The sequence below is a fragment of the Anabrus simplex genome, chromosome 4 (assembly GCF_040414725.1).
Source record: "Anabrus simplex isolate iqAnaSimp1 chromosome 4, ASM4041472v1, whole genome shotgun sequence".
NCBI classification, from domain to species: domain Eukaryota; kingdom Metazoa; phylum Arthropoda; class Insecta; order Orthoptera; family Tettigoniidae; genus Anabrus; species Anabrus simplex.
In genome coordinates, this window is record NC_090268.1 from 122,879,496 (window position 1) to 122,902,170 (window position 22,675).

Here is a 22,675-nt window from a genome sequence, read left to right on the forward strand (position 1 = left end):
AAACACTATAAGTGTGCTTATAATCAATATACTGTGGAAAACAGTAAGGAATAGCCAGGTAGGATAAAATACCAGTGCTCAGGAGTCTGGTAAGACCAACATACCTGTAAAGGGCTTTGAACAATAATATCTCTTTCAGAAACGCAAAGTGTTTTCGTAGCACACTATGTCATAGGGGACCTCTTTATGTTATACTTTAAGTCACAAGTCACATTCGAGATTTACACCACAAAAATAATAGTGAAATGGAGAAAAAACAGTGAAGAAAAATGAAAAGATAGTTAGAAAATTAAGAAACATGACTATACATACCTACTACAAATCCGAAAAACCCTCACCAGTTACAAAAACAGATAAAACAACTATTCTAGTTACCTTGGATAAAACATTCACCAAAACAAAACAGACTTTCGTTTGTCATCGCATGCTGATATGCATCTGTTTGTAAATTTCATTTGCTGCCAACGTTGTTTAAGATTCCCTCCCTTCAATTTCTTAAAAATGCCCTCGGAAAAATCGTAGTAGAAAAGGCTACTACTAATATTTTTATTGGTTCTAAATCAGAAAATCACTCGCCAAAATATCGATATTAAAATAATGCGCTGAAACTGAAAATATGTAATTGCTATATAAAACTGATCTAGCCCACTCTTCACTCGAAGCATTGAGTGACGTAAAAAATATTCATCTCACATCTCGTTAAGCTTGGAAATAAAACATACCGTTACCGTATCGCTTATGACAATATAATGAATGAGAAGTGAAAGCACGCAAGCTTGTAGTTAACGTGACTGTTGATATGCAAAGTTTGGGCTGGGAAGACTTGGGAGAAAGGACACGAGCTGCTCGACTAAGTGGTATGTTCCGAGCTGTCAGTAGAGAGATGGCGTGCAATGATATCAGTAGACAAAAAGTTTGAGTGGGGTCATTAGAAGTAGAAAAGATCACAATATGAAGATAAAGTTGGAATTCAAGAGGATAAATTGGGGCAAATATTCGTTTACACGAAGGGGAGTTAGGGATTAGAATAACTTACCAAGGGAGATGTTCAATAAATTTCCAATTTCCAATTTCTTCATTTAAGAAAAGGCTAGGCAAACAACAAATAGGGAATCTGCTACCTAGGCGATCGCCCTAAATGCAGATCAGTAGTGACTGATGATGAATCATAGCCATAAGACCTTCAGTTTTACGTGGAATATGAACCACGTGCATTCTTTGAGACTCGAACTGCGGCCGCCTTGGTGAGATCTTAACCAAATACAATACTGTATTTGATCTTACTAACTATGCTATTCGGCTACCACGCTCCCAAAAAGAAATAAAATTAAATATTGCTGTACACGTCATTTGAACTAGGGAGTATTGCAGTCTTCCGTCTGTGGCTATTTCTTGATGGATGCAGTATTTTTGCATAGCTGTCTCTCGGTACAGGGCAGAGCATATTATGGCTTTAATTTAAGGTTCAATTTCATCTATGGAGCCTCCATGGCTCAGACGGCAGCGCGTCGGCCTCTCACCGCTGGATACCGTGGTTCAAATCCCGGTCACTCCACGTGAGATTTGTGCTGGACAAAGCGGAGGTGGGACAGGTTTTTCCCTGTCATCTTTCATTCCAGCAACACTCTCCATTATCATTTCATTGCATCTATCAGTCATTAATAATCACCTTGGGAGTGGCGACCCCATTGTAATACTAGCCTATATACGTATGTTTCATTCATTATATTCCTGACCCGGTCTAAGACTGGAAAACAGGTTGTAGTTTTTTCATTTCATCTATGGCTGCGACAGTGTGGAAGCTACTGAGTAATGGCTAATGACACTCAGAGCACGACTAGTGCGTCTATACCGAGCGAGTGGCTGCGCGGTTTGGTCACGAAGCCGTCAGTTTACATTCGGGAGATAGTGGGTTCGAACCCCACTGCCGGCAGCCATGAATATGTCATGGTGTCACATTTTCACAGCAGCCAAGTGCTGAACCTAAACCAAGGCCACTCCTAGCCCTTCCCTGTCCCATCGACGCCATAACACCTATCTGTGTCGGTGCAACGTAAAGCAAAATTTAAAAACAAAAAACAAAGACGAACTCGTGCAGTGGTGGTGGTGGTGATTATTGTTTTAAGAGGAAGTACAACTACGCAATCATCGTCTATTAACACTAATCAGAGAGAGAAAATAGAAGGGATCCGACTGCCGACACTTCGAAAACTGAAGATATCGGCCAAAGGAGGATTCGTAAACCTAATAACATCTGGGTCGCAAAGAATTAGAGTTGACCAAGGGAGATCGGATAGGATAGATGAAAGTGAGGAGCCTGGCACAAGTAAGTGTAAGCAATACCAAGACTCAGCTGAGGGTTTAGCGGTCACCAACTTATGCCCCCAAGTTAAGAGCCCCGAGGCCACTTTTAGTCTCCTCTTACGACAGGCAGAGAATATCGTGAGTGTTATTCTACTGTTCCCACCCACAGGGGGTCAAACTAGTGTGTCTGGATGTTGTGAAATGTTGTACTCATAGAGTCGACCCAAAGTCTGAAGCTACAGGACACTGCCCTTGGGGCGGTAGAGGTGGGATCCCTCGCTGAGTCCAAGGGAAAAACCAACTCTGGAGGTTAATAATAATAATAATAATAATAATAATAATAATAATAGTTATTATGACAGTAATAATAATTTTAATAATCGTTAAGTGTTGCTTTTCCAATAAAGGTTCAAATTTTCCTGTGGTTTGTTGGGCATCAGACTGCAAGTTTCCGGGATGTTACAGATCGGTTTGAAATTTTTTGAGCTCTCTACATAGAATTGTCAAACGATTGACTGTGAACATTAGCAATTTATCTCCACAAGTGATCACTTGGCCTACAGAAAATGAGAAAGTAAATATTGAGCAACATTTCAGGGAAAGTAGATTTCCAGGTGTCATTGGTGCCATAGGTGGCTGTCATATTGAAATTGATAAGCCTGCAAATGATCCTGACTCTTACATAAATAGAAAAGGACACTATTCCATACAGTTATACTTTATTTATCAACATATATCTTCATAAAAAAACCACTGTTATTATTAATGAATTGATGAATGCAAGCTGTTTGTGACCACAGGCAAAAAAATTTGGATGTGTATCTGAGTATTTTTTTTAATGTTATTTGTTCGGGGTGTCGACCCATGTCGATCTTTAGGCTCTACTGGCACCATATTGTATGAACCTGCGTGTAATTGGAATGGCGGTATTGTGGAAAGTTTTCTGTGAGGAAAGGGAGATTAAGGACGCCACAAAGGACGTCATTATAATTTTAAAAAACCCTGACCTGGCTGGGAATCGAACTCTGGGCTGGCGGGTGACAGACGGACGCGTTGCCCCCTACACCGCGGGGCCGGACTAGGAGAGCATTTAGAAGTTCCTGTCTTGGCAATAATTTAGAAGAAAAAATGTGATCAGTATTTTCTTTTAGGTGACATGGTTATCATCTAAATAGAACCGTCTACATCATCGGTTTTTACGCTGCCAGTACTCGTGGTAGAATTATAAATTCACGTAATTCTGGAATAAAGTAAAATAAAGTAAAGGATTTTAGAAACAGGCCCATTAGTCTATTATTTTATTAGTTGAGTCATTTTATTGCCAATTACCTTCCACTGAGTAGGCCTAACAAGTTTTTTTTTAGCAGAGATGAACAAGAACAGCTGTTTGTTTATCTCCAAACAGGAATCTTCCGCGTAATTGTGAACGCATGCGCATTGTAGTTTTTCTTGACCGTACACGAACCGTTCCAACCAAGGTTAATAGAGAACAGGTTCCAACCAACGAGCTAGAAAAACATAGAGAGGCGGAAGCGCTGCCTGGGTGAACCTAATAGAACGAACGTCCGCCATGTTTCCTGTTGTCACACAAGCAAGGGGGCATGGCCTTTTAATGACGAAAAGTGTAGAAAATGCGCATTTTAGAATCGCTGGGGGAGAATTAAAATCCGTTGCCGAAAGCTTGAAGCATGAAAGCGAATACCGCCACTTCATCATATTGCGGCACGAGGCCAACATCACGATCAGTTGATTGTAGGCTAGTTCGAAATCATCGCACAGTGACATACGAATAGGCCTCGAAATCGGAACAAGAGCGTTACCCTGCTTGGCTGTTGTGGTTAAGCGTAAATTAGAATAAAAACGATGGACATAAATACTGTATTTATGACAGGAAACCTTAAAATCATAGGGACCTATAATAGGTTACAACCTCATTCTGTTAATATTTTTAAAATTATTGCATCCTCATGAATGCTGTGTTCCTTTCTTAATCTGTTTACCCTCCCGGGTTGGTTTTTCCCACGGACTCGGCGACGGATCCCACCTCTACCACCTCAAGGACAGTGTTCTGGAGCGTGAGATATTGGGTCGGGGGATACAACTGTGAGGGAGGGCTGCACCTGCTATGCTGAACAGGGGCCTTGTGGGGGGGAGAAGGAAGCGGCCGTGGCCTTAAGTTAGGTACCATCCCGGCATTTGCCTGGAGGAGAAGTGGGAAACCACGGAAAATCACTTCAAGGATGGCTGAGGTGGGAGTCGAACCCACTTCTACTCAGTTGACCTCCCCAGGCTGATAGAATCCCGTTACAGCCCTCGTGCCCCTTTTCAAATTTCGTGGCGGAGCTGGGAAACGAACCCGGGCTTCCAGGGGTGGCAGCTGCTCACGCTAACCAGTGCACCACAGAGGCGGCCCATGAATACTTTACCACAATAATCGTTTAGTGTAATTATTTATTATAATATAGGGGGGATATCATGTTTCTCCCATTACATTATCATACTGGGATTACTAGCTTGAAAGTTGTCCATTATGAAGTGTGGCATAGTTTTAAAAACCAAGGCAACAGACATCTACAATAAAGGCTGTATACATTTCAAAAATAGCAGTAAAATGCTGTGTTTATCATACTTGGTGTACGTTTGAACGAAATAAGTGATTTTTTGTGGTTACGTTTTCTTGGTGGTGGGCGTTCCATTTCCTTTATTTCTAAATGTGAATGAAAATTAAATAGGGCTGGAAATGTACAGAGCATAAGCAACTGAATTGAGTGGGATACCATTTATCTCTTTTCTTCCTCACAACGCATTGTTCAGTTAATTCCTTGTTCTTTAAACGAAATATGAAACAAAATTCGACAAATAATTACCGTGGCTATCCGTACTTTCGGTAAGTAAACAATAAAATCGATTTAATTACAAACAGAAATTACAAAAAGGAATCTCGGCTATAATTCAGTAATACTTCCTTAAAGTACGATATATCCTTGGTTTTATTACTCCGATTAGTACAACCATACGCTGAGCTTACGGCTGGCATTCTTGAAAGCGAGAATCTATCTTTTCACTTCTTAAAACTTAGGGAATTAAATTGGCATGCACGATCTCCCTGTCACCTCAACATATGCTCTCGCGCCAATTCGCTTTGTTTTGACAACCGTTAAGATGGCTGCCCCTTATCAACTTACTTCAAGCAGGGAGCGCTGATGTCAGGTATACAGCCACTCTGTGGTATAGGACTATCCTGAACTAGTACCAATAGGTAGCGCGCGTGTACTACTCGGACTACGCCATTCCACCTTCATTTGTTTCAGGGCTTGAAGGTTAGAATATCGCTGTCATTTAATTGACTCATAAGTATTATTGTGGTATCCTGAGATTCAATAAAAATGCCGGATTACTGTTGTGTGCCATTGTGCAATTAACCGAGGCATGCCATTTCCGTTCCATCAGTTTCCGAAGGATGTGAAACTTAGAAAACAGTGGATACATTCTATCAGAAGGAAGAATCTTAAACTGAGCCAGATTACGAAGAATGATAGAGTCTGTTCAGCACATTTTAGGAGCGATGATTATAGAACGACGTTGTTAGGTACGTAGATAAGTATATAAATGATTACTAGTATGCCTATAGTCTATTTAAAATTAAATGTGTTAAAGTGTGTGTAGAGGTACAGCAGAGAGGTACATGCCACTTGCAATTATATTATCGTTCGAATGACTATGAATATTTTGATTTTGTAGGTGAAAGGTCGCGGTTGAAAGTACATGCAGTGCCATCTGTATTTCCATGGACTCCTGACACCGGCTCAGATGTAAAGATGAGAGAGGTTAGGGCACGTAACAGAGGAAAGAAGGAGGATGATCTGATGACAAGGCAAGACACAGCTGTGCTTCTGGACACCAATGACTTACCTATAGCAGCATTTGAAGAGTGTCAGTCATCTAGTGTTAATGAAAATGTGAACCTTCCATTATCAAGCCGTACTGGTAACTTATTTACGAATGTTGCATGCCAAACCAAAGACAGCGAGGGTGTACTTGATATTGAAAGACTTCTAACAATATCTGGTGCAGTGCAACTCTTCACAGGTTTTGACAACAGAGATCATTTTTATTTAGTGTTTCAAGCCCTGGGAAGGGGTAGATTTAGTCTGCAGGTATTTCCAATTTCACCAGAATACTGTTTCTTTTTAACAATGATGAAATTGAGAATGGCCAAAACAGATAAGGAAATTGCTTATGACTTTGGTTTAAATGTAACAACAGTAAGTGTAATTTTTTCTGTATGGATAAATTTTATGTATTGCCAGTTCAAAGAATTAAATACTTGGGTTGATCAGAAGACTGTGAGGGAAAACTCCCCTATGGAATTTAAGAAGCAATATCCTAACACAAGAGTAATTTTAGACTGTACTGAAATTCCAATAATGAAGCCTAAGAGTTCTAGTGCCCAACAGGAAACATTTTCTACGTGCGAAAACTGTAACACTGTGAAGGTACTGATTGAAATAAATCCATCAGGATTTGTGTGTTTTATATCAGATGCATATGGTGGATCAGTTTCAGACGGCAGTTGTTCATAAAATCTAATATTATTGACTTGTTGGAAGAAGGTGACTCAGTAATGGTTGACCGAGGATTTCAAATTCAAGACCTACTTTGCTCAAAGTGAGTAAGTGTAAATATTCCACCCTTCTTGAAAGGGAAAAGGCAGTTCTCCACCATGGAAAATACCATGACAAGGAGAATTGCCTCCAAAAGAATACACATTGAAAGGGCTATAGGCTTAGGGAAAACATACAAAATTCTACAAACAAAGCTTCACATAAGCAAAGTTCCTCTGTCAGGTAGGATTATTTTTGTATGTTACATGTTGTGCAATTTCAGGAGATCAATCATGTGATAGGTAGTATGTATTTATTTACAATAAAATGAAGCCTACTAAAGCAAAATATGGTAGGTAGACTATATTACATTACAAGTGAGCAATTGCTGGAAGCATGATATAATTGTTCATTTAGTGTTCATTTATACCATAGGCTCATGGACCTAGTTCTTCGTTAAAGCTGGAATAAAGTACTCATAGTAACATTTCTCAAACTGTGGTAGCATTCCTTGAATAAACTCCTCATTCCTCTCAATGTTTATGATTACCATATCAACAGCTGTGTAGACAGCAAAACTACAGAACTGTCTATCATTGATAAACAACTGTCCTTGCACTTGAAAATAATAGTTGTGTGACTGCTTTAAATGTATGCCATCTTTGTCCTCAATTAAATAAAGTGCAATGCTGGCAGATACTTTGTCATATTCATGGCTTGGCACACCTTTCAGTTCCAGCACTCTGTCATTCCCAATGAGTCCATCACAACTTGCTGCTAGATAGTTTTTGGTGCGATGAATAATCAACCCACATTTGGATACACTATGATCTGTAATTTCTTCATACCTCCTCCTTGCCAGACATTCCTTATCCAAACCCCACTTCATAAATTTATTTTGGTATTGACTACCTGCAATTATTGTATGGGCCAAAGTTTTGGCATCTTTAGTGTGGCATATTCTACCAAAATAACTTGCCGTTAGCCTGTACTTCCTTTCCTTGTACCATAGTGCACATCTGGATTCCCCTCTTGTTTCCCTTTCTATATCTTTTATGGCATCCTCAGAGACAGACACTAACTCAGATAAATAATTTGAGTTTGTGTCTGTTCCAAAAAAATGATCATGTGCAACAGACAAGATGTTAACATTTGATTTGGGAAGTGATGACAAATAAGACAGTTTCATTCCTGAATTTTCAATTAAATGTCTCACATATGATTCATAACCTTCCTCGTTTCTGAGTGAGGCTGGTCTTGGATCAAAACATAACCGTGAACCTGTTGCTATGGGCAGATTTGACACTTTAACAGGACTTCCATGTACTTTCCTTTTTCGTGCAGGCTGGTGAAATATTTGTAAAACGTCAGTTGGTGTTTCTGAACATTTTATCAAACCAGTTTTGCTGAAGTATTCAAGGGCATAACAAAGGGCAGCAGTATGCTTACAACAGGCTTTGGGTCCAATACCTGCTACACACTCACAACTTGCTGCTAGAATGCCAGAACCACAGCGATCTAGTATCAATTTAACAGTGTACTCTTTGTTTTTGGTGAATTGTGATCTCACAGAAGACAGTACAAATACCCTATCACTCTCAAACACACAATGATTTTAATGAACTTTTCACTAAATAAATTATATCCGGCATCACATAACGACTTGTAATTCTTCACTGGAGCTCCATCGATCTCGGATTTTCTGAAAACGAAGTAGTCCATCAAGTGAATATGTGATAATTTCACATGAGGCAGAAAGGAGACTGATAAATCTTTAAAGTTCATGTCACTTGGAAATATAGGCCTACTGGTAACCCTACTTTCTGTTGGTATCTCCGTTGTCCGATGTATTCCCATTTTCATATAAGCCCGCAATCCAAATAGAACAAACATTCATAAATAATTATGGTGCCACTGTGTACGGTACTGATTACATCCCTGTATTTATTATTTAAAATACTTTCGCACAGACAGCGTGTAAAACATCTCTATCGTACCTTTGACAAAGCTCTTGTTTATTACCACCAACTCTCCCTCCTCGCTTCCTCAACTCTTCTTTTAAAGTGTTCATATTCATTTTATCTATGTTCGGATAAATATTATACGGTACTATTCGCATCATCCATATTCTCATTCATAACTTTACTATGCATAACCTAGGCCTAATCTCATTCTAGTCCGAGTAGTACACTCATGCCATCTAGCGGCAAAAGTTTGCATAGGATAACCCTATTCTAGCTCGTTGGTTCCGACCAACTATATATATATATTCATCAGAGGCGACTACAGCGCTCCAAGCGGCGAGGTAAAGGCAACTTGCTAGCAGACAACAGGGAACGAATTATCACTACAGTCTAAAATGGTCGTAACTTCTGAACCATTCATGCAAATAATGTCCTGACAAGGTTATTGTAATCCTTATGAAGTAGTGTAGGAGATCAAACAATTTATTTCAATGAGGAGTTTGAGGATAATATTGAAATATTTATTTAATCTTAAGGAGTTATTTTTCTTTACCGCGGACTATAACATATCACTTCTAGACGGCAACCGGTTCGAAATAGGTATATACCACCGCAGACTTTTTTTCGTAGAGGTTTCTATGCTCTACAATTCGTATGCTTACACTTTGGGTCTATCGTTGACGGTTCACGCAGCATAAGCGAAGAAAGCAAGTGACCGACCGACATTGAACCTGCCAAGTTGGGCTAAGAAGGCCAGCGGTCTACCATGGTCGTGAATATGGTGCATAAGCAACAGTGAATTTGGCTGGAGTGGAAGAAAACTGTTTGGGTGTCGTAATGTTTAAGCATAAATTCAGCGTAGTCGAAATGAAAGGCCGTTTAGTACGCGGTGCGTTGTGAATGGTAACAATGACGGCTCTATTCAGGATCAGAATTCAGGACAGGCGCCGGTGAGAAATCGGTACGAGTCACTGCAGGTAGAACAACACAGGGGAGATGAGGAACAGGGAACTGTTGCCGAGAAGTGTGGAAGTAGGAAGGGAAGAGGTAGGAAAGGGAAATATGGAGTCGTGAATAGGAAAAGACAGGTGGAACAGGGTCATGGGATGGAGAAGAGGGAGGAGAAAGTAGCTTCTGCTGCTGTCAGGAAAGATAGGACTGACCAAGAGGGGAGAGGATCAAATGAGATTGGTAGGGTTGAGGCTCTGGTCATGGGGGATTCCATCGTGAGACATTCGGGAAAGTGTGTGGAGGAAAGGTTACCAGGGTAGTGTTATCCGGGAATTAGGTTAAGGCAGATGTTGAGGAAAGTAGAAGAGAAGGAGGAGGGAAAGGAGACGGTGATAATGTTTCACGTTGGTACTAACAACGTAAGACAAGCAGGTATAAATACCAACATAGTTGGGGATGTGTGAGACCTGGTAAATGCAGCACGGCTGAAGTTTAAGCAAGCGGAGATTGTTATCAGTGGAATTCTGTGTAGGAGGGATACTTACTGGAAGGTGATTGGGGATTTTAATGTGACCATGGAGTGGGTATGTGGGAAACTGGGAGTGAGATTTCTAGATCCTAATGGGTGGGTAGGAGATAGGGATCTGCGTTCAGATGGCCTTCACATAAACCGCAATGATACATATAAGTTAGGAAATTTGTTTAGAAGGGTTACAGGGAGATACATTCAGGGAAACCAGGGTGGCCTAGGGAGCGGTGTTAAGGGAACAGGGAACTGGAAATCAAGTAGGGATGACATAAAAATGTTGGTGCTCAGCTGTTGAAGTATTGTAATGAAAGGAATAGAATTTAATAGATATATACTTACCAGATATTGTTATAGGAGTTGAATCACGGCTGAGAAATGGTATAATGGATGCAGAAATTTTCTCACGGAACTGGAGGGTATATTGTAGAGATAGGATAGGAATGGTATGAGGGAGAGTATTCATTGTGGTGAAGAAGAATTTGTAAGCTACAAAAAAGTTAAAGACGATAAACACGAAATTCTAGGGGTAAGGCTCATCTCTAAAGATAATAGGCAACTTGATGTTTTTGGAGTGTACAGAGCAGGAAAGGGTAGCGCAGATGCTGGTTCAGAATTATTTGTTAAGATAATCAGCTATGTGGGAAACGATAAGGAAAGGAACGTGATTGTAGCGGGTGATCTCAATGTACCAAATGTCAATTGGGAAGGTAATGCGAACGACAGGAAGCATGACCACCAAATGACAAATAAGTTAATATGGGAAGGGCACCTGATTCAGAAAGTGATGGAACCAACCAGAGGGAAGTATATTTTGGATGTGGTGCTGGTAAAACCAGATGAGCTCTATAGAGAAACCGAAGTAATAGATGGTACTAGTGATCAAGAAGCTGTTTTTGTGGTAATTAAAAATAAATGTGAAAGAAAGGAATATATTAAAATTAGGACTATTAGGCAGTAGTAGTACCATATGGCTGATAAACAGGAATGAAGGAGTTTTTAATAACTATGATCGGTGGAAAATGGTTTAATAAAATGTAAAGATACTCTGGGATGGGTTTAAAGCAATTGCTGAGGAATGTGAAAATAGGTTTAGTACCTTTAACGGTGGTAAGTAATGGTCAAGATCCACTATATTATAACAGAGAAGTAAAGAGTCTAAGAAGGAGGTGCAGGTTGGAAAGAAATAGAGTTAGAAGTGGCTGTGGAAGTAAGGAGAAATTGAAGGAACTTTCTAGGAAATTGAATCTAGCAAAGAAATCAGCTAAGGATAATATGATGGCAAGCATAACTGGCGGCCACACAAATTTTAGTGAAAAATGGAAGCGTAGACTATGTATAGGTACTTTAAGGCAGAAACAGGTTCCAAGAAGGACATTACAGGAATCATAAATGAACAAGGGGAGTGTGTATGCGAGGATCTTCAAAAGGCAGAAGTATTCAGTCAGCAATATGTAAAGATTGTTGGTTACAAGGATAATGTCCAGATAGAGAAGTATTAACATTTACCTATTATAACAATGACCAATAAGATACAAAAGTTGATAACTAGAGAAGCAGCTGGAATTGATAAGGTTTCAGGGGATATACTAAAGTCAATGGGTTGGGATATAGTACCATATCTGAAGTACTTGTTTGATTATTGTTTGCATGACGGAACTTTACCAAATGAATGGAGAGTTGCTATAGTAGCCCCTGTATATAAAGGAAAGGGTGATAGACATAAAGCTGAAAATTACAGGCTAGTCAGTTTGACATGCATTGTATGTAAGCTTTGGGAAAGCATTTTTTCTGATTATATAAGACATGTTTGTGAAATTAATAACTACTTTGATAAAAGGTAGTTTAGGTTTAGGAAAGGTTATTCCACTGAAGTCCAACTTGTAGGATTTCAGCAAGATATAGCAGATATCCTGGATTCAGGAGGTCAACTGGACTGCATTGCGATTGACCTGTCTAAGGCATTTGATAGGGTAGATCATGGGAGACTACTGGCAAAAATGAGTGCAACTGGACTTGAGAAAAGAGTGACTGAATGGGTGGCTATATTTCTAGAAAATAGAACTCAGAGAATTAGAGTAGGCGAAGCTTTATCTGTCCCTGTAATAATTAAGAGGGGAATTTCTCAAGGCAGTATTATTGAGTTTTTATATTTTTCTTATATATATTAGTGATATGTGTAAAGAAGTGGAATCAGAGATAAGGCTTTTTGCAGATGATGTTATTCTGTACAGAGTAATAAATAAGTTACAATATTGTGAGCAACTGCAAAATTACCTCGATAATGTTGTGAGATGGACAGTAAGCAATGGTATGATGATAAACGGGGATAAAAGTCAGGTTGTGAGTTTCACAAATAGGTAAAGTCCTCTCAGTTTTGATTACTGCGTTGATGGGGTGAAAGTTCCCTTTGGGGATCATTGTAAATACCTAGGTATGAATATAAGGAAAGATCTTCATTGTGGTAATCACAAAAATATGATTGTAAATAAAGGGTACAGATCTCTGCACATGGTTGCGAGTGTATTTAGGGGTTGTAATAAGTATGTAAAGGAGAGAGCATATTTGTCTCTGGTGAGACCCCAACTAGGGTATGGTTCCCGTGTATGGGACCCTCACCAGGATTACTTAATTCAGGAACTGGAAAAAATCCAAAGAAAATCAGCTCGATTTGTTCTGGGCGATTTCCGACAAAAGAGTAGCGTTACAAAAATGTTGCGAGGTTTGGGCTGGGAAGACGTGGGAGAAAGGAGACGATTTGCTCGACTAAGTGGTATGTTCCGTGCTGTCAGTGGAGAAATGGCATGGAAGAGCATCAGTAGACGAATAAATTTGAGTGGGGTCTTTAAAAGTAGAAAAGATCACAATATGAAGGTAAAGTTGGAAAGTAGGAAAGATCACAATATGAAGTTAAAGTTGGAATTCAAGAGGACAAATTGGGGCAAATATTCATTCATATGAAGAGGTTAGTTATTGGAATAACTTACCAAGGGGGATGTTCAATAAATTTCCAATTTCTTTGCAATCATTTAAGAAAAGGTTGGGAAAACAACAGATAGGGAATCTGCCACCTGGGCGACTGCCCTTAATGCCGATCAGTAGTGATTGATGGTCAGTTGTACCTGGGTCAATTAGGCAAGCAATGGCAAATTACCTCGCTGGCATCGGTTTGTTAGGCTTAGTTATAACTGCTTAACATTCGAGGGGAGCTATATGTAAGGATCCAAGCAGCCTACGGACTGAAAACCTGAAAAACGAACAGAACTGTTAATACTCCTTTTTTTGTGAGCTATTTGATGGGCCTGCTTCTCATAATAAAAGTACCGATAGCGATATTTTCTTAAATATAAAAGGATGATGATTGCTGTTTTAAACGTGTAGGGATGGCGTCGGAAAGGACATACAGTCGTAAAATTTACCACATTCGCACAAAGTGCCAGAAACGGAGAAAGGCTAGTAAGAAGAAGAAGAAGTTGCGTATTGTGGCGTCTTGCAGAAGTATGGCACTACAGCGTCGAGAAATAGCGGAAATCCTAAATGACAATCAATTGATAATAAAAGAAGTAACGGTACACTCCTTAGCTGAATCGTCAGAGTTGAGACCCTCGGTTCTATTCCCAGCCGGGTCGAAAATTTTAAACCACATCTTATTAATTCTCCTTACTTGGGGTCCGGCTCCATGGCTAAATGGTTAGCGTGCTGGCCTTTGGTCACAGGGGTCCCTGGTTCGATTCCTGGGCCAACTGTGTCATCCTCATCACGACGCGTCAAAGCAAAAGACCTGCACCTGGCGAGCCTCGGACACTTCCGGCACTAAAAGCCATACGCCATTTCATTTAATTTCCTTATTCGAGGACTTCTGTCCCAACACACTCCTCTTCATATTCACACAACATTCTACACTTCGAATCAAGAAATACTGAATACATCCGGTTTTGGCGTCAGGAAGGGCATCCGCCTGTATAACAGAGTCAGATCCACATGCGTGATACATTTCACACCTGAGACCCCACCAATGTGTACCTAGAAAAGGTGAGAGATGCAGGCACTTCGAAAAATTAAGATACCGTATCGGCCAAAAGAAAGAGAAGGGCCACGCAATACCGTCGGGGTCGAAAAAGAAGAAGAGTTGACCAAGGGTGGTCGGATCGGATAGATGAAAGCAAATACAGTAGAGACAATACACGACACTGAGCGAGATATCGAGGGACAGCTATTGGAGCACACTCTAGCGGATAGACCTGAACGGTACTGATTCTGTCATAAGAGCACGTGTATTTTTGTGTGAAGTTTTTGGTGTTATTTATGCGTTTTCAGTGAGTTGACATAATTAAATAGTAGCGTGTCTCATTCCTTGATATCTCCTCTCAACATGAGGGGAAAGGTATGTGCTGTGTTTGGCTGCAGTAATTACGAAGTAGAGAAAAATGCGCGCTCGTTCTTCAGGTACCCTCGTGACAAGAACATGTAAGTAATATTGTGTATGCATATATATTCTTCCAGTGACAGAGATTTTTATAGTACTTCATAATCTTCTGACTTGCTCGACCCATGTTTTAAAGGGCTTAAAATATAATACGCATATTTTATTGTATAGTGCAGCAGTTAACCTTCAATACCGATGTGTTGTTGTAGGTGTGATCTGTGGGTTTTGAAATGTCACAGAAGCGATTTGGATGAAGTGTACAAGAAAGAAGGGACGTTACGCTTGTATAAAAATTATAAGATCTGTTCAGATCATTTCCAGGCCAGGACTTTAAAAATCCTCGACTATACAGCCAAGGGTATGTTAAAGCTAAAAAAGTAATGCATAAATGAAAGATCAAGCCATTTCACAGCAGTCCATTTCACACCTTGTTTATATGTCTAATTTCAGTCTTTGAATAATAACCTTTTAAATAATTCTTCATTCATTTATCCAGAATTGCTTTAGCAACTTTGAAGTTAATATCTCAATACCACTTTCTTTCTTTCTAGACGTAATTTATTTATCCATTTCCGTATATACATTTCCATTGATATTTGAATTTAGCGCGATTTGTTCAGGTCAAGTCACTAGGAGCGCCACCGTCGAATTGTCTCCCATTTTAGCAAGGCGAAATCCGTAAGTGTCGTGTATTGTCTCTACTGTATTTGATGAAAGTAAGGAGCCTGGCACAAGTAAGTGGAAGCAATACCAGGATCAGCTAAGGGCCCGTGGTCCCCAACCCACGCTCCCAAGTTGAGAGCACCTGCGGTCCCTTTCAGTCGCTTCTTACGACAGGCAGGGGATACCGTGGGTGTTAGGTTATGGTTAAGTTAGAAAAATGTTAAAGAGAGGAGACTGTGGTCACTTCAGGCAATAAATGGTTTCGTGATTGTCACACCTTATAGTCCACACGTATCCCTTAGCCGACGTTTCACGCGGTTGTCAGAATGTTTATTTGACATTGTCAAAATAATATCCTCATTCAGCATACTGAAAGAATATCAAATTTCTCTCAGCTGAAGGTGTTGAGTAGTTCTACTACTACTACTACTACTACTACTACTACTACTACTAAACGTTTTCATTCCTCCCGTGAAGGGGGAGGCGGGCCTCTTAGACGCTGACGCCGTCTCTCAGGCCGGGAGATTTGTTACGGTGAAGGAGATGGGCGGAGAAGGTGAGGGAGTGGGCGGCCGTGGCCTATACTACGAACTGTCCCGGCATTCGCCTTAGTGCAGGAGAATGGAAAACCACGGAAAACCATTCTCAGGACAGCCGACGGGTGGGGCCAGGCATGAAGTCCGGCACTGTGCCCCAGGCCTGTCTCCCGAATGCAGAGGCATGTAGCCACGGTAGAGTCGTGGCCAACTTTCCTCTGCTCGGTTGGCCGGTCAGAGTACAGAGCTGTTGAACCACGGACAAGCCGTGGCCTCTTAAGGCACGAAACCCAAAGGCCGAAACCCACTCTGCATCCACCGATGTTGAATATTTCGCAAGGAAAGTACCTATATATATAAGAAAAGATTCTTTGAGGAGGGGATATCCAAAAATAGAAGAGGTTCCGTAGCGTTGTTAGCTTTCTCCTCGCTGGAATACGAATTGGAATTACGTTCGAGCCTAAACTCATAGGAGTCGACTCCTTAATTGAATACGGTACCAATAGACATTCTCCGATTAGGACCTGCACTGTTGTTTAACGTTATTTTCTTTGATATGGCAGTGGCCAAACGGCTAAACTTGCCTACTCACTGCCACCTGCCATGCCTCTTGCCCTTGCGTATTTGTCTCTTGTTTCGTAATAGTACATTTTGTTGTTAGATGGTCCTACGGTATTCTTTTCGTTGGGTGATGGGAGATGATAGGAGCTATATCTTCTTTGGCTGACAGAAGTGTTGGGTTCTTCGGTATTTTAAGAATCTACCCATAGATATTAGTCTCGTCCGCGACATCGTCCTGTGCGGTTCGTTGTGTTCGAGGTTTCGTGTTCGGTGTCTGACATTTCTAGAACTTACTCGTGCGTTCTGGTGCTAGCTTGCGTGTGATTGTGCAGTGGTGGCATGAGTTCTGATAGTGGAGGTACTCGGGACTTTCATCCCGCGTCAAATAGTAATGTTGAACGGGAAGAAGTAGTGAAAATGGATACAACCGTGAATGATACTTCTGCACCTACCCCTTTGTTGCAAACTGCGACTCAATGCAATCCTAACCCTCCCCCTCCTGCTCCACCTCCTAATACTAGTGCATGTAATTTATACCCATTAAACCACCCAGGACCATATCTTGTTTTTGTTTCATCCAAACAAGGTAATAACATTGGCAATCTACACCCTATGGCTATAGGGCGTCTACTCTATGAAAGGAAATCTCCTATTAAATCCATCCAGTATAAAGGCCGTAACCGGATTCAGGTAAACTTTCACTCTCCTCATCATGCTAATGACTTTCTGCAGAATAAGTTCCTTGAGACACAAAAGTGGCATGCCTATATTCCTCACTCAAATATCTTCCGCGTAGGCATTATACGCGGTGTTGAGAAAGATCTTACTGAATCCGATATTCTTACTTTACTTCAGAGTGACGTCAAAGTTCATTCTGTTCATCGCCTACGCCGTAAATCCCTCCAAGATGGTCAGTCAGTATATCTACCTACTGGCTCCATCAAGATTGTTTTTTGCTCCAAAACGTTGCCCAAATATGTTTCAATCTATCATGTAATGTTAGAAGTCCATCCCTTTATATTTTACCCCATTATTTGTTCCAAATGCCAGCGTTATGGACACACCCTACGCAATTGCCAGTCCACTAACTTTCGCTGTCGCAACTGTAGTATGAACCATTCTACCTCAGACTGCCTTGCTAATGTCAAGTTATGTGTACATTGCAATCGGGAACACGAAACGGGTTCCTCGGATTGTGCTGTTCATCAGAAGCAAGTGGAAATCAAAAAACTTATGTGCACTGATAACATTTCCTTCTCAGAAGCTTCTGCTCGACTATTTCCACCTACTTATTCTGAGTATCATAATGTTCAACAATTCCCTCCCCTACCCTCTCAACATCCTTCTCCATTACCAGATGCCCCTCGCAAACGCAAATTCACACAAGTGGTTGTTAAGGATTTGCCACCTAAACCTTCTCCCGGCTATGATAGAGCTGCGTATCTCCAGCTAGTGCAATCCACTACATCCTCTCACCCCTCTCAATCTCTGAGTTATCAATACCCCATTCAACCCAGTCAGCCCACTCCTTCAACATCGAGCCCGTCAATGCCTCTGCAACCCGCACAGCATCCTCAAACAGGTAATACACTTCCTCAGCGAGAACATGTTTATCAGAGTGTTCTCCACATTCTCATGCAGATTACTCAACTAATTGGCGATCACCCCACTATCTTACCAGTTATTAGTCAACTTCGCGAAAGTTTACACCTTATCTTTAATAATGGTAGTACGCATCCTTCACCGGAATGCTCGGAGCCCACAAAATAAACACTATTGATGTTCATATCAACACAATGTCGCCCCTCTTCCTCTTTTGTTTACGATTTCACTGACACTTTGCCCTCCCTACATCCCCCATATACGTTGCTCAGATATTTCTTTCCATCTGTCCAAAGTTCTACACTCTCACATATCTCCACCCCTCCGTCGTTCCCCTGCCCTCTCCTGCTTGACCCTTATATGTTGGCCCGGTGTGTATGTTTTGTAGAAGTCGCTGAGACGGCCACTCTAGCGTGAAGATTAGTATACCTTGTGTCCCTGTGTTTTTCCTATAACTCCTAGTCTTGTATACGTAATTCCTCACTCTTAATTGTCTAGGTGATACGTCTTTTCTTGATCTACCTTCCGTGCTTTGAACCCATTTTGTGAGTCTGCTGCATGGTCTACTTCCCTCCATCTTCAAGTACTTCGTCTTCCGAAAACATTGTCAACTCCATTGGTGTACTACTTTATTGAACTTGTGTGCGTGTGTCGATTTCGTACACATATCGTACGGTATAGTGTCTGGGTGAAATAACGAGCCCAAATAAACTTCACGAACAGAACAGAACAGTACCCATAGATAGCGCTATGTTTACAACGTTTACATTATGGCAGTTATTTTAAATCGGGTACACGGTATCGTAGTTTGTTATTTTAACTTTTGACACTTTTATGCGTATTTTCGGTTAAAAATGGAGTCTTCTGTATTAGATGCATCATCAGCTAGTATGGCTTTCGACGAGACGTAAGTTTATCTCTTATGCATTGTTCTTACATTTGTGAAGAAGAGGAGAGAGAGCATGATATTTCAGGAAGTGCTTCTTTCAAGGAATGTAGAGTTTTAAAGTCTATTTTTGTGGCCTTTATACACTGTCCTTGTGTAATATAGGAATTGTATATTCTGTCTAAAATATTTAAGTCTAGTTCCGTACTATATGCCGATGTCTGAATTTATTGAACTTAATGTGACACTAGTTTCTGCCGAACGTTTGATTGAGTGAGCCAGATTTGGTCGTATAGTTTTCGATAATAAGTAGTACCGTAGTACATTTTTGTTCAGTGTTATTTTACTTTTTGTGTTCGGACATTCGCTGTTGTTTACAAACATGTTTCACTTATTCACTTTCCTAACAGCTGTGTAGATTTTTTATGTAGTTTGCTGTATTGTCATTGACTATCTCAGTAAATTTTAGCCGTTATTTTTTCATCTAAAATGAATGCCAATAATTTAGGCCTACATTAAATGATTATTACATACGAGTTTATATCCACGAGTGTGAGATGTGACAGCACAGAGCAGACAGATTAATTAGATGAGATGTGTAGAAGGAAACTTGGTAGGCTACTGCTCGTTGCACCCAGTCAGTTCCTTATTTTTTTGTTTTAGGCTACCCACGGGTGCTGTACTTGTTTCACACTACCTAACCTAGTAGCAACTAGTTTGTACTGGATTTAGTCTAAACTCATTTTTTTTAAATATTACCTTTCATTCAATCGGATATCTCGGTTGTGCAGCTTCATGACTTTGCTCATCAGTAGTTCAGTTAATAAAATGGTTCACTCTTTTGAACTGTCTGAGCCTTTATTACGATCTACATCTGTCTGTGAATTGCATGTTACAGTTAGTCTGAAAAATAAATTGCCAAAGGTTACTTCAGACTTTAGTATCCTCTTTCTTCCTTTGAGCCAAATTGTACTGTAATGTTAAAACTTCAATTGCCATTATGTAACTTTTGTCAAGTAATGGGATTCAACTCTTTAAATAATTTGTTTTGGTTGAGTAAGTTAAGGTCTAATTTTGTAAACATTTGGCCTGTCTGTCACTGTTGGTGAAGGCCACACGGCATACTTCCCACCACCAACCTTACCACTGACCTCCTGCTTCCCCTTCAGTCTGGCACAGAAGCAGTTTCTCAATTATAAGCACAGATATAACAGACAGACACCATTCACACTGGAAAGAACAGCTACATGATAAAGCACAGAACAGTGTGACCGAGGAGGGCTGTAGTGGAGGCGACAGAGGAGAGGCTGACCCTGAGTAGAAAGACGAGTTTCAACTTTAATCCAGTACTGATGAATTTGTATTAATGATATGCTCTGTTGATGAATGTTGTTTTTACTCGCAACTTATTACATCAATCAATCAATCAATACTGATCTGCATTTAGGGCAGTCGCCCAGGTGGCAGATTCCCTATCTGTTGCTTTCCTAGCCTTTTCCTAAATGATTTCAAAGAAATTGGAAATTTATTGAACACCTCCCTTGGTAAGTTATTCCAATCCCTAACTCCCCTTCCTATAAATTAATATTTGCCCCAGTTTGTCCTCTTGATATAGATGTTGATTCCCATAGGGAATCTGAAATATTTGTTCGGAATGAGCAAAATTTATAATACCAATATAAATGGTCCGTTATTGGACATTATAAATTTTCCAGCTAACTGATTCCTGGTTGCCAGCGTTTTGCCCTCGTGTGCTAGGCTGGGCTCATCAGTTGGTACCTAGCACACCTACCAAGACACTGGCTAGTGCATATCATGGAGGACACTGTGTAGGCTAATTGTAGCCACCGGCAGTGCCAATGCACTATGAGAGACTTTGTCTCATTATCAAAAATTGATGCCTGCTTGGCCATCAGATGATATAGATGTTGATTCCCATATTGAATCTGAAATATTTGTTCCGAATGAGTACATTTATAATACCAATATAAATGGTCAGTTATTGGACGTTATAAATTTTCCAGCTAACTCGTTCCTGGTTGCCAGCGTTTCGCCCTCGTGTGCTAAGCTGGGCTCATCAGTTGGTACCTCGCACACCTACCAAGACACTGGCTAGTGCATACCGTGGAGGCCACTGTGTAAGCAAATTGTAGCCACCGACAGTGCTTATGCACTATGAGAGACTTTGTCTCATTATCAAAAATTGATGCCTGCCTGGCCATCAGATGATATAGATGTTGATTCCCATAGGGAATCTGAAATATTTGTTCCGAATGAGTAAATTTATAATACCAGTATAAATGGTCCGTTGTTGGACATTATAAATTTTCCAGCTAACTCATTCCTGGTTACCGAGCTCCATAGCTGCAGCTGCTTTAGTACGGCCAGTATCCAGTAATCGGGAGATAGTGGGTTCGAGCCCCACTGTCGGCGGCCCTGAAGATGGTTTTCCGTGGTTTCCCATTTTCACACCAGGCAAATGCAGGGGCTGTACCTTAATTAAGGCCACAGCCGATTCCATCCAATTCCTAGGCCTTTCCTATCCCATCGTCGCCATAAGACATATCTGTGTCGGTGCGACGTAAAGCAAAAAAAAAAGCATTCCTGGTTGCCAGCGTTTCGCCCTCGTGTGCTAGGCTGGGCTCATCAGTTGGTACCTAGCACACCTACCAAGACACTGGCTAGTGCATATCATGGAGGACACTGTGTAGGCTAATTGTAGCCACCGGCAGTGCCAATGCACTATGAGAGACTTTGTCTCATTATCAAAAATTGATGCCTGCTTGGCCATCAGATGATATAGATGTTGATTCCCATATTGAATCTGAAATATTTGTTCCGAATGAGTACATTTATAATACCAATATAAATGGTCAGTTATTGGACGTTATAAATTTTCCAGCTAACTCGTTCCTGGTTGCCAGCGTTTCGCCCTCGTGTGCTAAGCTGGGCTCATCAGTTGGTACCTCGCACACCTACCAAGACACTGGCTAGTGCATACCGTGGAGGCCACTGTGTAAGCAAATTGTAGCCACCGACAGTGCTTATGCACTATGAGAGACTTTGTCTCATTATCAAAAATTGATGCCTGCCTGGCCATCAGATGATATAGATGTTGATTCCCATAGGGAATCTGAAATATTTGTTCCGAATGAGTAAATTTATAATACCAGTATAAATGGTCCGTTGTTGGACATTATAAATTTTCCAGCTAACTCATTCCTGGTTACCGAGCTCCATAGCTGCAGCTGCTTTAGTACGGCCAGTATCCAGTAATCGGGAGATAGTGGGTTCGAGCCCCACTGTCGGCGGCCCTGAAGATGGTTTTCCGTGGTTTCCCATTTTCACACCAGGCAAATGCAGGGGCTGTACCTTAATTAAGGCCACAGCCGATTCCATCCAATTCCTAGGCCTTTCCTATCCCATCGTCGCCATAAGACATATCTGTGTCGGTGCGACGTAAAGCAAAAAAAAAAGCATTCCTGGTTGCCAGCGTTTCGCCCTCGTGTGCTAGGCTGGGCTCATCAGTTGGTATCTAGCACACCTACCAAGGCACTGGCTAGTGCATACCGTGGAGGCCACTGTGTAGGCTAATTGTAGCCACCGGCAGTGCCAGTGCACTATGAGAGACTTTTGTCTCATTATCAAAAAT

The 22,675-nt window shown here is 40.9% G+C and overlaps 2 protein-coding genes across 2 annotated transcripts in view; one reads left to right on the forward strand and one right to left on the reverse strand.

Moving 5' to 3' along the window:
* Sf3b2 (splicing factor 3b subunit 2) overlaps nucleotides 1-356 on the reverse strand; it is a 107,270-nt gene extending 106,914 nt beyond the window's left edge. The window contains exon 1 of the mRNA XM_067145197.2: nucleotides 317-356. The gene's annotated coding sequence lies outside the window, so the exon portion shown is untranslated. The remainder of the gene's footprint in view (nucleotides 1-316) is intronic.
* An 18,582-nt stretch (nucleotides 357-18,938) lies between these two features.
* Nucleotides 18,939-22,675, forward strand: part of LOC136871688 (centrosomin) — a 540,670-nt gene continuing 536,933 nt past the window's right edge. The window contains exon 1 of the mRNA XM_067145194.2: nucleotides 18,939-19,044. Coding sequence (XP_067001295.2) covers nucleotides 18,992-19,044 — 53 coding nt within the window. The 5' untranslated portion in view covers nucleotides 18,939-18,991. The remainder of the gene's footprint in view (nucleotides 19,045-22,675) is intronic.